This window comes from Nelumbo lutea, chromosome 3, assembly GCF_056320005.1.
Source record: "Nelumbo lutea isolate HS-2025 chromosome 3, American lotus-T2T, whole genome shotgun sequence".
Taxonomy (NCBI): Eukaryota; Viridiplantae; Streptophyta; class Magnoliopsida; order Proteales; family Nelumbonaceae; genus Nelumbo; species Nelumbo lutea.
Window position 1 is genome coordinate 49,328,842 of NC_142686.1, and position 15,730 is coordinate 49,344,571.

General features: G+C 37.2%; 1 protein-coding gene across 2 annotated transcripts; it reads left to right on the top strand.

Annotated features, from left to right (window-relative positions):
• Positions 1–200: 200 nt before the first annotated feature.
• LOC148864855 (transcription factor UNE12-like) lies at positions 201–8,565 on the top strand. Of its 2 annotated transcripts, XR_016110358.1 has the most exons (8): positions 240–901; positions 1,404–1,496; positions 2,026–2,145; positions 2,802–2,867; positions 5,900–5,965; positions 7,246–7,323; positions 7,744–8,035; positions 8,215–8,565. XR_016110358.1 is itself a non-coding variant. In XM_088979794.1 (7 exons), exons 1-7 carry the CDS (start codon positions 587–589, stop codon positions 7,978–7,980), a joined length of 975 nt encoding a protein of 324 aa, XP_088835920.1. In that variant the 5' UTR covers positions 201–586; the 3' UTR covers positions 7,981–8,565. The 2 variants fall into 2 exon arrangements, 1 of the variants encoding a protein (XP_088835920.1); XM_088979794.1 differs by having other exon boundaries at positions 201–901; positions 7,744–8,565.
• The last annotated feature ends 7,165 nt before the right edge of the window (positions 8,566–15,730 follow it).

Sequence of the window (15,730 nt, forward strand, 5' to 3'; positions counted from 1 at the left end):
GGGTGTTCAAAAACACGGTTGGTTTGTTTTGGAAAATAGAGGCAACTACCGTTAGTAATTATAATTTCATCGTTAACCATTAGCAGAATAGCGGTAAAGTGATGAAATCTAAAAATTCAGTGGATCTTTATGAGAAAACAAAAGTTCAAGGGGCTAAGTATCACTACCTCTTAAATACGTGTTGCAGTCAGTAATTAATCATGATACTTTTAACCCCCAAAAAATCCACTTTTCGATTCCTCTTTCGACTCTCTCTCTCTCTCTCTCTCTTAAAACTTAAAAGCGCGAGAAACAATGCCAGAACAAAGTAGTGAAGGGAGATTATTTCGAAGGCTCCCTACGCTTGTTAGTTCTGAGCGTCTGTTTTCCTCTCTCTCTCTCTCTCTCTGAATTCTTTGTTTCCCTCGAAACCCCAAATTTCTCCGGCTTATCGGGCGATGGATCTGTAACCCGTTTCGCCGACAGCCTCGCTTTTGGGTTTCCAAACTCCCCCCTCACTGTAGATGCTCTTTATTAACCCTAGCCCATCTAGTGGATTACCTTTGCTAAGGCTCTCTACAGAAAACTTATCCTCGCTATCTCCGGCATGGCTAATAACCCACCGGAAGGCCTAGGCGATGATTTCTTTGAACAGATCTTATCAATTCCTTACACGGGAAACGACTCCGCTTTGGCGGGAAATGACGGGAATTTGGCGGGAACAGCGGGTTCGATGGTCCTGCAGTTGAGCTCTGGAGATGGTTCTAGCCACGTTGCCGGAGGTGGTTTCCAGGGAACGGTTTTCCCGCTGGGTTTGAGCTTGGACCAGGCAAAGAGCGGCTTCGTGAAGCCGGAGGAGGCGTCGGGGGGCGATAAACGGTTTCGGGAGGAAACTGACGGAAGAGCTCCTTCTGGAAAAAACGTAAGTACGTCTCCCTCCGTGTATGTTTCCCTTGTTGCCCTATATGTCCCTGGGGTTTGATTGAATTGACATGCATGTTGACCGGTCGATGTTTTGTTTCCTCTTTCGGGAAGACACTCGATTTCATTTTTGTTTTAGGGTAAATTTGAGATAAAATTTGCTATAAAAAAAGGAACCCAGAGCTATTTATGATTTCAGGTGCTGGTTTTCCGGTTTAGTTGCCGGAAACCAGTTTTAGAATTTCAGTTGAATTCGTCGCGTTTATTAGGAGATTATTGGCACATCATTCCATTTAACCTTTTCGTTCTTTCACACAGAAAGTTCCAAAACGGGCAAAAAGGGAGAAGTTCGAGGACATTTTCCTGTATCTTCACGGGAAATTGTAGATTTCCTGAATTAGGGGGGATTCAGTGGGGTTGAGGGGTAGGGATAGGGGCATGCTTGTGAATGCAGATGAAATCTGCGTAATTATTTTTCTTTCTCTAAGCTTTGTCTTGTGCAGGATGGAGACTCTGTGCATTTGACGAATCTATTTCCGGCGTTTGGACATTTACAGACAAACCCAGTTCGGCCTGCCACTCCTCAGGTCCACCAGGTTGGGAAAAAAACAGCTGATCTGATTTCTCTCTGAATTTCGTATTGATGTTCATACAGAAACAGGCGCAAAACAATCTGGTAAACTTTCACGGATGTAAATGTCCTTTTGTCTTCAAAGGCGATAGTGCCACTGGTTCTATTCGGAAGTGATAGGAGTACGGCCGAAAATTTACTGAGTAAAAACACCATAGGGCCTTGACTCACAAGTCTTTTCACTCGTTGATGTCTTCTAAAGAAAAGTGACACTTCTGACACAATATTGTCTGGTTTGGGTCCCTCCGGTTGGACGCTTGCAACATCCCTTGCAGCGATGCACGGTGATCGTGGCACTCGTGCGAGGGGGTGCATCTGTTTTTTATGTCTTAAGGGCATTTTTGCCATTTCACATATTCAACTGAGATAACATTGTGCAAATTTTACCCATGACTTCTTGAGAATGGTTGTACTTCTTTTTGTTGAATTCAAGGTATCCCTGCTTAATAGTTGAATAGTAATTTAAGTGGTTATTTTTCATGGAATCTGTGCAGCCATTTCATGGCCAGCCTAAACCAGCCACCGTTGCTAGCGTGGCACACCCACCGGCCATCCGACCGAGAGTGCGGGCTAGACGAGGGCAAGCCACCGATCCTCACAGTATTGCCGAGAGGGTAAGGTCGAATTATTTATACAAGAGGTACAAATAATTATGCTATGTGGGGTCTATGATTTTCTTGAGTAACCCTTCCAGGTAATGTGAAAATAGCATCCCCCATTTGAGGATACTCTGTAATTCCTAAACATTACCAAAAGAGTTTAAACCATATAGTAGTTTAACCATGGTTCACTATGACTTCTTTTTTTTTCTCCCTCTCTCTCTCTCTCTCTCTCTCTCTCTCTCGTTGAGAAGAGTTTTGCAAGAGTTTGTCACCACTTGATGGATTGACTGATTTTTACTGCTTTCGATATATTGCTATACAACATAAAACCTAATTTACCCCCAAAAAATGCTTAACACCCTAACCATTTGTGATTTTCTTCCTGCTTTTGCCATATCTAATAAAACAATTCGCTTTTCATGTAGGATAGAGGAAAATTGTGGTTGAACATTTAAATATTTTTCTAAGGATATAAATGGAATACTTGCATTACAATATTTTATTCCATTTATTATTATAAGGTAAAGGAACAAGTTTTTATGTTTAGGTTGTCATTTTCCTTACAACTTTACTAAATTAGCACTCTCTCTTAGACATTTATGATGCTTCAGAAAGATGAAGATAATAGATAATTATATATGTTTCTCATTGTTTCATCTTGGTTACAGTTACGCAGAGAAAGAATAGCCGAAAGAATGAAAGCTTTGCAGGAATTAGTTCCTAGCTCCAACAAGGTTATCATCTCTTCTCTGTGCTCATCTACCATTCCCTTACATCCAAGTTGGTTTTTTTTTTCATTTTACATTTCAAATAGTTGTATCTTGGATTCATGATTTGGTAGTTCACCATATATAACTGAAAAATGAAAAAAAGAAGAGGGACAAAAAAAGGACTTAATAGCATTTTTGTTTGGGAACCAGACAAACTATGTATTATTAAAAATTGTACCATCCCTTGGGATTAACAAAACATAGAATAATTAGAAAAAGAATGGAAGTAAAGTGTCCAAACATGTCTGGTAAAGCCAATTGTAATTAACCAAGTCATCCTGTCACAGGCATTGTTTCAACATTGTTCTGGGCCTTTAATTACAAAAAGGAGAAAAGGTCCAAAAGAAAGTTCCTGGCATCACCAAATGTCTGGCACTACTTGGAATTCGTAATAAAACTGCATAGTTTGCTTTTTTTAAGGATTTTTCTTCTTTTATTACAGTTAGGATGAGGAACCATGAACAGGTTGGTGATAAAACTGGGTAGTGCCAATTTGAAGGAATTGGTTCTGTTTTTACATGTATCTTAATAGATACGTTGATTAACAATTGATGGACCCCAATCAAATTTACTCACGGTCTTAACAGTTAAGTCCAATCCAAGGCCGATAATTTTCAAGTGAGGGATAATTTTGGTGTGGATGCAAAGCCTTACTTACTACCACTCATACTGGATATTGGATGTGACAAATCAGCCCTGTAGCTGTCAAGGCAGTGGGATTGCCTTGTGTCTTGCTTTGTGTTCCTATATGGAAGTACAATAATTTTTCTTCAAAAAAAAGCACAATAATTTTAGGTGTAGTGTAGCTAAACCATATAAAAAAAAGTACAATAATTTCAAGGATGTAAAAGATAATGCCAACTAGGGGAACAAGATAATTCCTAAAAAAAAAAATAGGAAACAAGCTAAAACAACCAGATCTTTTATATATTAAAAAAATCACCTAGAGGAGCCCTAATCACCTAGGTGATAAGGTACTTTTCTGTTGCCCAGCCTTGACCTAGTGCCTTGACAACCATGAAGCAGCTTCAGGTATTTGGGGTTTAAGCTCCAAACTGAAACTTTGCAAAGGTAAGGATCTTGCTTCTTACTTGCATTGAAGAACTCCTTTCCTCGGTAAACAATAGCCTTCCAGAATGCTCCCTCATTTTTCAACAATGAGAAGAAATGATTAATGTACTACTACCTATGAATTAAAGTTGCAGAAACATTTGATATATGGAGCTTGTATGATATGTATCACTTTCCATCTATTCTTGTCTTAGAAAAAAAAGTTCTGGTAGTTGCTTCCTCCCTAAAGGTTTTATAAACGTATTACTCATTTTTATGCTGCAAAAGAGCCTCTTGAAAGCATTCAATAGCTATACTATTCATGGGGAAGGTTGCATTGTAAGAGGTATCTAAGCAGATAATTTTGAAAACCTATATTCTTAAACCCTACAAGTAGATAACTGGTGTTAAAATAACCAATCACAATACCCCGCTACCCCAGTGTTGACTAATGAGATTGTTTCTCTCAGTACATTGGTTTTTATTTGCAACAAGCAATGCAATGAGATTGCTTTGCATGTCATAATTTATGCCTTTCAGCATAGAGCACATCAAATCTTTCAATTACCTTCATTTCCATATCTGCCAGTCCCTTGCAACCAGAGTAAAGATGCTAGGTGGTAAGCAAAAGATGATATGGTGAAGCTGAAGTAGGATCAATTTATTTTTATTCAATGAAGATAACAAATTACATAACCATGTGAAGTCAATACAAGAATATTTTGAGAAAGGAAAGAGGGTTGTGGTGGTCATAGTAATGTTCCTATAACAAGACATTGGAGTACATGCATTCTCAATTTCTCATGCTGTAAGAATACTGGTGCTACAATTGATGTTGCGGGTGCTAATACTTCTTTCTCAATATATGGTCCATAGTTTCAGACTTTCAGGGAGTATGTAGTTCATCATCTTAGTGGAGAAAATGCACAGGTTCCTTTCACCCAACATAATTATGCATTTTTTTATCAGCGCATTAAATATGGAATTTCATTGTGTTCTTTTTAAATTTTAAGATAAGTAGGTGAGTAATCTGGGGCAAAGTTGCAATCTTAGTAGAGCAATACAATTAAGGATATCAAGGTCAATAAGGCTCACCTTTGTATCAGTTGGTCCTTTGTTGCATATTTGCATTGTACTAATAATAAATGAAAATTTTTGTTGATTTATGATGTTATTGTTATGTATAAAAACAACAACAAAAAAAAGGAGAATGATTTTCAATAGAATCCAGATGTGCTTCACACCTCCTTTATATTGGAAGACCATATCCAGATACCTAAGCTCTCATTCAATTTATAATTAATGATTCATAGAGAACTGTTCCCAAATACAGATTTCTTGTAGCCACCCCTTGTCTAGCTAATGCAAGAATTAGGTTGTTTGATGATCAAAGACCCCAAGTAGCTGTTTTTAGACCAATCCATGACTGTCCTTGAGTCTCCTACTATGACATCTATATACACAAGGGTTTGGACCAGTCTACCCTAGTAAAGCTGCCATTTGTTCAGCCTTCATGGAGTTTCCATATGGGACTGGAGAAGATTGCCATGTCTATTTCTGAATTCTCCACCTATACCCCAACGAGTTGGGATTACCCAAACAGTAGCCATCAAAGTTTAATTTGATACATGGGAAGAAGGAACAGTCCAAGAATAGATTTTTTTGGCACATAGTGGCCACACTCAGACTTAAACTGACATTCTTATGCTTGTTAGCCCAAAATTTTACAATTGCACCAAGCAATGGTTCCTTCTAAGGTCCCATTTATATGGAATCAAGTAAAATAAACGAGGAAGAAAAACATATTTCATTGGTCTAAGTCAAGAGAAAGAGCTTTTTGGTGTAAAATTTTTTGCTCATGCCTGGAAAAAGATCTTGCTTTTACCATGATGGAAAGTTGTTTCTGTTCCATTCCATTTGTTGACAGGTTATATCTGGTTGTGCAGACAGATAGGGCGGCCATGCTTGATGAAATTGTGGATTATGTGAAGTTCCTCAGGCTCCAGGTCAAGGTATAATATGTTTAAAGTTCAAGAGCTAAATTCCATATGAGCCATGCATTTTCTTTTTTCTTTTTTTCCTTGGGGGGTGCTTACAATGTTATCTAGTTGCAGATAAGTTCCTTTCTGTAATTGTGGTTGTTGTCATCACCATTTGGGGGCTGCTATAAAATTCTATGTTGTGTTATGCTTTATGCCAGACCATATCATCTACTTCATGCATATGCTTTCAAATAACTTTTCAGTCCACAACATTGTCCGACTGTCCTACATTCGAGCCTTCAGCCTGCATAAATGTGTTTGTTCCTAGATAATATATGCCAGGAAAAAAATATTTAACTTCAAAATATGATCAATTGAAAGGTGTTATATTCTTTCAAAACTCCCTTTCGTTGTTGCCATTTAAATTTCATTCTCCTGACATATTGTTAAAACATAAAGCAGACTTAGAGCTGTTCATATTTTATAAAGGTTACAAGTTATGTACTCTGGATACTTGTACATGCCTAGTGTACCAGTAGTCAGAGTCTTTTATAGCAAAAAAACAAATTACATATTACATATGAGTCCAATACAATTGGTTTTTATTCACCCCTATCCCATTTGCTGATCTCCTCACCCATTGTATTCCCAGATTCATGTTTCTAGTGAGCCATTTGAAATTTTTAATCTCATTCCTAATAACACCACATTATGGACTCTGGTTCCTTAAGCCATCCCACCACCAATTTTGAATCCCCTTCAATGATCACATTAACCATATATTTGCAATTTGTACTTCTTGTAAGATAGCAAGCAATTCATCTATAAACAGTCAGCCAAACCCACTAGGCCCGAGAACAAGTCAATAACATTACCTTCTGTGTCTCTCACTACCCCTCCTATCATACATTCATACTACAAAAATTCTGTATATTTTAGAAGTGATTAAATCTAGTGGAGATGTTACTTATGAAGAAAAAAAGAAAAGAAAATTAGTGGAGATATTAATATTGAGAAATAACATTTAGCGAAAGCATGATATATGCATGCTAAATGGATCGTGGGACACCTGCATTTATCCATGTCCTGGATCTTATATCTTATATCAGTATTGATGTCCATGTCTGTACCGTATCCGGACATCATAGCTTACAAGGTCTAGTTTCGAGTGTCTTCAAATCCCTATGACTAGAGTGGAAACCTCCTTTTGGTCCTGTTACAGCGAAAATACTTGATTCTTGTTCCTACCAAGTCATAAATTTGTTATACGTGTTTCATCTTTAATTATTGACATCTGTCTGTATTAACAGGTTTTAAGCATGAGCAGACTGGGGGGAGCTGGTGCAGTAGCACAGCTTGTTGCTGACATCCCGCTGACCTCAGTTGAGGTAATAGAATAGGATGACGCGCATTTTTACTCTCTTATGACTTGCACGTTTCTTTCAGTACATTTTTGTTCTATGCATGTGGGGTGTCTGCATTTAGTGTGGTGACACACTGACACTACATCTGCATCTACGGTTTTGTACTGGTTTGATCTCCTCAGGTCAATAAATAATAAGGATTTCTTCGTTTGTAAGGCTTCTATTAAAGATCAAAAGAGAAGATTCTAAACAAAATTGCCATATACACTTGTATGTGTGGTGTAGCATATATCTACATATTGTACTAGAAATTGCAGATTCAATCATCTGTGTGATGCATTTGTAAAAGTTACGCATTCATGGCCGGACTGAATTTTTGGTAAACTTTTCCCTGGTTAATTTATGACTTGTTCTTTATTCTTTTTCCTTGGTCCACGACAAAAGGGAGAAGGCAGCGAAGTTAGAAGCAGCCAGCGAGCATGGGAGAAGTGGTCAAACGACGGAACAGAGAGACAAGTAGCAAAACTGATGGAAGAAGATGTTGGGGCTGCGATGCAATTTCTACAATCAAAGGCACTCTGCATCATGCCCATATCTCTAGCCGCTGCTATCTACCACGCACACCCTCCAGAAGCCCCTACGACTCCGATTGTGAAGCCCGAGTCAAGCGCCCCCTCGTAGTCGTAGAGATGTCAGAAAAGGGGGTTCATACTTGCACGTGCCCATCATGCCCCAGGTCCCACCTTTTATTAATGCTCTGATGCTGATTTCTGACCCCACCCACACCCACCACGCACTATTTTAGTATTTGCTACTCAGAATTCAGAAATCGTCTAACACCCACGCGGCATTGCAATCAAAATCAGATACCATATATATTCGCTTTTGACATTCTTTCTCAGTTTTCTCAAACAGGACCTGATGTCACGCTCATGCCTAGAAAAACTGCGGGCACTTGTTATTTCCTGCTAGATCAGAATTCAGAACCAAGGGAAGGAGTCTCACTGGCTCACTGCTATTGCAATGTTAAATCCTTTTTTTTCTAATGTTTTTCGCCCCCACTTGGGTGGGGGAGGAGGGGTAGTGGTGGATGGCTAGATACTTTTTTTTCGTTGGTGGGGACCGTCTTTTTTGATAGTGGATGGTGGGACATTCTAAAAGAGAGTGATGGGCACATGGGTATATGTAATGTAACTATGATGTATTCACTATTCAGAGAAGATTTAATGAAAGTTGAAATAGATAACGGCCGGTCATTTTCAGAAAGCTATTGTTGGAATTTGGATGTAGTCTTACGTGAAATCAGTTGTGCTTCTTGGTTTCTTCTATGTGATGAGTGGGATGTATTTTCTTTTCCTTTTTAGTTTTTAAAATCTCTTTTTAGTTCTCCAAATCGTTAGTTGAGAGAGAGAATTCATTGTCTACTCCTACTTTGCGCCATCGCTCAAACGGATGAGTTCACATCAGTGCCCTACAGGCGCCCCGCATGCACATCTCAGAATACATTGGGAACATCTTCAGTAGTTTGTCACTGGAAGATGTTTCCAATACTGAGATGTGCTGTGGGGCACCTGTGCACAGATGCGTTCTATGGCCTGCTGATCACAATGCATCATGGTTTAAAGTATTAATATGTATCGCCGATTCGTATCATGCCGATGACTTTTCAATATGCCTCTTCAGGGGTTAGGTGAATGTAGCCAGAGCATTGATGTGGCCTGTGTCCATATTTTCAACCTTCCAGAGCATTGCTGGCTATGTTCACTCAGCCGTACATCAATTTTTTTTTTGTCCTTTAGTTCACCGGTATTCTCCAAGTGAAGTTAGGTGAATGTAGCCAGCATGTGTTGTACTCAGCAAAGCAAATTAGGAATTAGAGTCACAATCACACTCACGTGTTGTGCTGCATTGCACTTTGTCTTTCATTATTTTAAAGGCAAAATCTACTAAGCATTACTTGTGAAATGTGAATAAATAAAAAATTTGATCATGTAAAGCTTATACCATATGGTCGAAATTTTGTTGTTAACTTACTATAAAAATTTTGAATTTCACCTCAGTTGGACTCTTTTTAAACAAAGTCCAAAGTCAAGTACTCAAATGACACCATAATTCATTTTGTTCTTACCTAGCAAAATTCTCTGTAATCAATTATCTTTAATTTAAATCATGTGATGTGATGTAATTAAAAATCAAAATACCTAAGCTCCATGGATGATGTAAATATAGCTCTTGATAATTAAGGTGGTGTTTGGATAAGCTTTCAAAAGTCAAAAGCAATTATTGTTTTTTTTTTCGAGAAGTTCACAGGTAACTTTTCAAAGCCAACTGAAGGATGGCTCAGTTGGTATGTTAACTAGTTGATTTCAACAGAGACGTGGATTCAATTCCCCCTACTACCACCAACTTTGGGGAGGGGGTTATTAGAGTGGTGCTGTGTTACTCAATGGCTCTATGGGGAATTCAGGCGTATCACCAAATACCAAAAAAAAATGTCTAAGATTAAAAAAAAATCACTTTGTTTATTTGACTGCACTTAGGCCTTGTTTGATGATTAAGTACTTGTTAAAAGAAGTTCTTATTTTAATAACCACTTAAGGTGTTTGGTAATTCACTTTTCAAATCACTTGTTATGTTTTTAAGCACTTATTGGGGTGGGAATGTTTGGTAAGCTATTTTTCCCATAAGTGCTTATATTGACACAAATGATAATTTTAGCCCTCACTTCACTCATATATATACAATGCTTTTCACATGTTATATTATACATTTCAACTGAGAGTCCATGTGGACCCCCATGTGGATTGCCATGTAGATCCAATTAAATAATAATTATTATTATTATTATAATAATAATAAATAATAACTAATCATCAATAGGGGAAGACGACAGAGAGAGGGCGAGTTGATTCCCATTTTTGAAACCCGAAGAGTTTTGATTGGTTTATGACATCGGGTTCCTGATTTTGAATGGCACAGACATTGTTGTTATTCAAACAGGCTGCTGCCATGGTTTAAAGTATCAATACGATACACCCAATACAGGGCATATCGTATTGTATCTTTTGAAAACAATACGATCCGAAACACCTATTTCCAAGTGTTTCGGACCCCTTTGTTTTAATAATAAAAAACACATTTTAAGTTTCCTAAAAAACCAAACTTTGAAAAAAAACTAAAAAAATATATATGCTTCGGCCATTTCTAAGTATCGATACGACACGGCCGAAATGCATATCGTATTGATACTTTGAACCTTAGCTGCTACAACTCCTTGTAGCTACGACAACGACCTCTGGAAGTGGTTGGAGACAAAGTGGAGGGGTGAGATAGAGGGGGAGCTAATAAACAGAAGGAGAGAGAGAAAATGATGAAAAGGGATAAAAAAAAAGGAAGAATAGATAAGAAGGGAGAGGTTGTCGCCACTGCAACTCCCCTATTCTCGTCAAGAAGACGATGAACAGGGGTGAAAATATCCTTTTATCTCATTAGGGAAGAGAGGGGGGATGATCAGGATGGGTAAGAGAGGAGAGAGGAAGAATGAAAGTAAATGTTGTGTTGATGTCAAGGGGAAGAAGATGATGAATAGTGCTTTTTGGGCGTGGGGTATTTTAGGCATTATAAAAATTTATCAAGGACAGCTTCGTCCTATTTTTTTAGAAAAGTACTTAAAAAAAGCCAATTTAAAGTCACTTTTTCAAAATACTTCTTTAAAAAAAAAGTACTCCACTTTTTTACCAAACACCCATAAGTACTTAAAAACCACTTAATGTGTGGTCCCATGCCTTAAAAGAAGTACTTGTTAAAAAAAGTACTTTTAAGTGTTCTCAAACAGGGCCTTACTCTAGGAAAATAAGGGCCAAATCCCCAAAACTTCAAACCCTAGCAACAACAGTGAACTCCAACCCCTTCCACGATCAGTTGAGCCTTTGTTTCATTTTTTAGGTTTTACATAGAGTTGGTGTTTCTCAAGTATGCTGACCTAGCAGTTGAATTGGGTGGATCAGGTTCGAGTTGGATCAAGACACTTCGGGTTGGGTTGCCAAATGCTAGACCCTAACCCTAAATGTTCGGGTTAGGGTTGACCCATGGGTCATCAATTCGGGTCATCCCAAAAAATAATTAAATTTTAAAAAATAAAGAATAAATGCATGAAAAATGCCAAAATTAAAGGAATTAACCTTAAAATTCCAAATATAAAATAAAAAATCTTGAACATTTAACAATTCAAAGAGTAAATAATAAAGAGTAAAGACTAAATAGTAAAAATTAAAGAGTGGAAACTTCTAACAATGCATAAATAGTCCAAATTAGGCCTAACATTTGGGTCAATGGATTGACCCATGACCCAACCCAACCCAGTTGTTCCAGGTTGGGTCAGGTTGGGTCATTCCCAAATTCAGGTAGTTCAATATAAGACCCTAACCCTATTTTTTCGGGTTGGGTTGGGCTGAGTTCGCGGGTTGGATCAACTTTTTTCTAGGTCTACGAGTATGTCATCTTACCCCTAAAATGGATTTGTACACTTTCAAGACTTCAAGCCTTATGTTTATTATGTTGTTTTTGAATTTAGATGTTCGACTTCAAACCATTTATTGTTGAGAATTTAATGCTTAATTATGCATTTTATATTGTTGTTCATGATGGATATGATATGTGTAGCAGATCAATAGAATAGGATAAAAGTAGGATGAAGTTGTATATGGTAAGAACACAAATTTTTCTATCGGTGTCTCTTATGGGTGGTGAAGATCCTCAAATTCCTCTTTTATTTTTTTGTAAAAATAATATCATTGCAAATAAATTAATATATATGTATTTGTTAAATATGGGCATAATAATAATTAATTTTGAGTAGATACATACAAAGATTTATACAGTGAACAACAGATTCCCTCAAAACAGCTAACAACTTATCAAACCATGGATGATATGGGAATGTTGTGGTTGCAATACTATGTTGGGTTGTTATTGGATCATTAATTTGCGTATTTTTACTCATGGTTTTAAAAAATGACCTAGAAACAGAATTATTCTGGCCATCGGTTTTTAGGTTGATGGTTCGACTGCCCTGTTCGAATGGATGGTCTGTTCTGACAAAAATTAAAAAAATAATAATTAAAAATAAAAAACGGCCAAAACCATTGAATGGGTCAACAGATCAATGATTCAATCGTCCGAATCAACTGGTCATTGACTGATTCAATGTTTTTTTGCCAGGGATCGGGTTTGGGGTAAAATGAAACCGTTGCCTGAACAGTTCCCAGGCTGAACGGTCCGACCATCCAGGTCTACGGCGGTTCGAAAACCATGTTCTTACTATTGCTTGTTACAAGTATTATATAATCAAGTTCTTCCATGTTTTTTTTTTAATTACTTGTAGATCAAATACTATCTAGACAAATACAATGTGACAGTTTTATCGTGATTAATGGGAATTGATAGGGAAAAAATAATATTTAGTGTTATAAAAGTCAATATTATGGTTACCAAACACCACTTAGTTGCTTTTAAGCATGTTTTGGAAGCCGAATTTACCAAGCGGGTTAAATAGCCAAAAGTCCAAAGTAGAAAGCCCAGAAGTGTCTTTCAACTTTGACTTTGAAAAGTTTGTAAGCTAAAACTTATCCAAACGCTTCCAAAGGCAATATTTGGATAAGCTTTTACTTTTGAGCTTGGAGAAGTTATAAACAAAAAATTGACAATATATATAGCATGATACCAGATATCAATCAACTGATATCAAATGTGTTAACCAATCACATAATATTATTATACTTTTCCATCGTCATAGATTTACCCTTCTTTTAAGAATAGAATCCAAAGTTAAAATACTTTTAATCCAAAAAAAAACACAGCCTAAAATTGGATTTTGTGCTTTGGGGCTTTGAAAACACAAATCTGAAGACATTAGCTGTTTAGGCAAAACAAGCTCTGAGTCTTTGGCATATGTTTATGCTAGAAATCTTTAAATGGGCCACCTGAAATGGCAGACATGATTGGATTCTCTGTTCCATCAAATCCAAAAATTGTAATAGTATTGAGGGGAAAGAAAAAAGTAGGCTTCAATGGCATACTGAGATGCTTTGAAACCAGAAATTAAAGCCTTATGCCAGCCATGTGGGGTTTGGCATACATGAATCCTATTTTTCCATTTCACTATCATGAGCTTTATCCTTGTGACTTGTGAGGCCCTAAATTATTTCTCACTCCCTCAACTATGCCATCTCATCTCCTTCGCCTACCTACTCCTATCGTTTCTTCTGACCATGGTTTTGGTCATCTTCCATGCACATCCAGCCATTTTCAAAGTGACGAGAAAATGTATCACTTTGTTGAATCCATTTTGAACTCTACAATTGTTTAACTAAACACCTTGTAATGGTACAAAGAACGAAGAGGGGGAGGAGGTTATTTCCTGTGTAATAACAAGATTAAATGTGTCTATAAGATAAGTCTCATATCAGGTATATCATATTGTATCTTAAAATCATCGAAATGTCAAATATATGGAATTAGGATCATCTCTAGAAATATCCTTTGTAGAGATGTTTTGATTCAATTTCTGATCTCTAATTATTTTTGGGGAAATGATGGATCAGCCCAGTTCAGAATTCTTAGCCCCAACGTAGAGGGGGGGTGAATCCTGACCATGGATTGATGCCAAATCCACAGGCAGAATGCGGTTTATAGGGGGAGGATTACTAATATACTATGGGGGGCTGTAATTTCAGATTTCTGCATTGGGCAGCAGTGTACTTCTCTCATTATTTTTTTGGTTTAAGTGTATTACCCATTTGAAATGCTGGATATGCAATTTTTGCATATTGTGCCAATTGAAACTTTGAACCGTGTGGTAATTTAAGCATCATTTAGTTTTTTTTTTTACCAAGACCGGATCTGCTCCTCACACCTAGCATTTCACAGGCGCCTCACGCACATCCTATTATGCATGGGAACATCTTCCGTACTTATTTGTTATTATTCACGGGAGATGTTTCCAATGCACGGTGAATGTGCATGTGAGGCGCCCATTTGTGAGGAGCAGATTCCATCATTTCTTTACCACCCACCCTCAACCTTAACCTTGCAGGAACTCTAGAGATAGAGAATCTCAATAGGGGGGACCAGATCTGCTCCTCACGAAGCATTCCTCGTATACCAACCTCACAGCATGCTCCAGCCATACATCAGAAATATCTCCAGTATTTATATATTGTTATTCATGAAAAGATACTCCTAATATATGGTGAGATATGCTGTGAGATCAGTGTAAAGAACACTGAGGAAAAAATCCAGATTCCTCAATAGAGACTAGTGAAACAATTACCCTGCTTTCCGAATTTCGTATAAACAGAAAATGCTGTTGTGGAGAAGTTACGTCTTAGACAAGATCATTATGTTCATCCTCTGGTAATATTGAATAGGATTATATGCCAAATTAATGATTTATATCAATGGCGTGGTGTAATATAAACCATCGAAACAAAGGTAGGAGCTGCAGGACCAAAAATGATAGCGATCAGTTGCGTATGCGAAACAGATTCATACAAGAACTCTATCAAGACGCATATTGTTGGATTTGGATAATTCAAGGATATCAGTTTTGTTTTCTAACAGCAGCTTGAGAAATGTCAACCTTTCTTTCTGTGGTTGGCTCAGGGCTCATGAATAAAATGGCTTGAAAATAACTTTGATGGGACATGAAGTTGAAATACATACAACATTCAAACCAGTTTCACTAATAAAGTCATGTTACTTTATTAGTGATTAGATTCAGAGATCAAATTTGAACCAAGGTTCAAAAAATCAAATCGACACACAATACCAAAAAATGGGTATCATCATCTTATCCCAACTATATAGGATCACATACATGAATCTTGTTTCCCCAATCCATTCTATTTAAAACCATAACCACCGTTGAATTATAGTGCTTAAATCATTTCTTATTACTTCTACCCATGTCCTTTTTTATCTACCTAAGCTCTTCTAATCCTTTCAATGTGTAACAAATCACTTCTTCTAACTGGTGCAATTGGTGGTATTCTATGCACATGCTCAAACCATCTTAGTCTACTTGGGTTGCTACAAATAACTTAATTCTTAATCTTATTCCTTTCTTTTCTAGTTTTTTCACTTATTCATAACATTTGCATTTCCATTACATTCATTTTCTTTTTTGATTGTCCAACTATCTCCATACAACATAACTGGCCTTACAGCTGTTTTATAGAATTTTCCTCTTAATCCAAGTGGTATTCACCTATCACATAAAAGTCCAGATGCACCCCTCCATTTTGCCCATCCTACTCTAATTCTTTAAGTGACATCCTCCTTAATATCTCCCTTGTTATGAATTAGTTGATACACCTTTGTCTTTTATTTTGTCAACCTGATAATTGTCAAATAAGCTAAAGAGGTTGCCTTC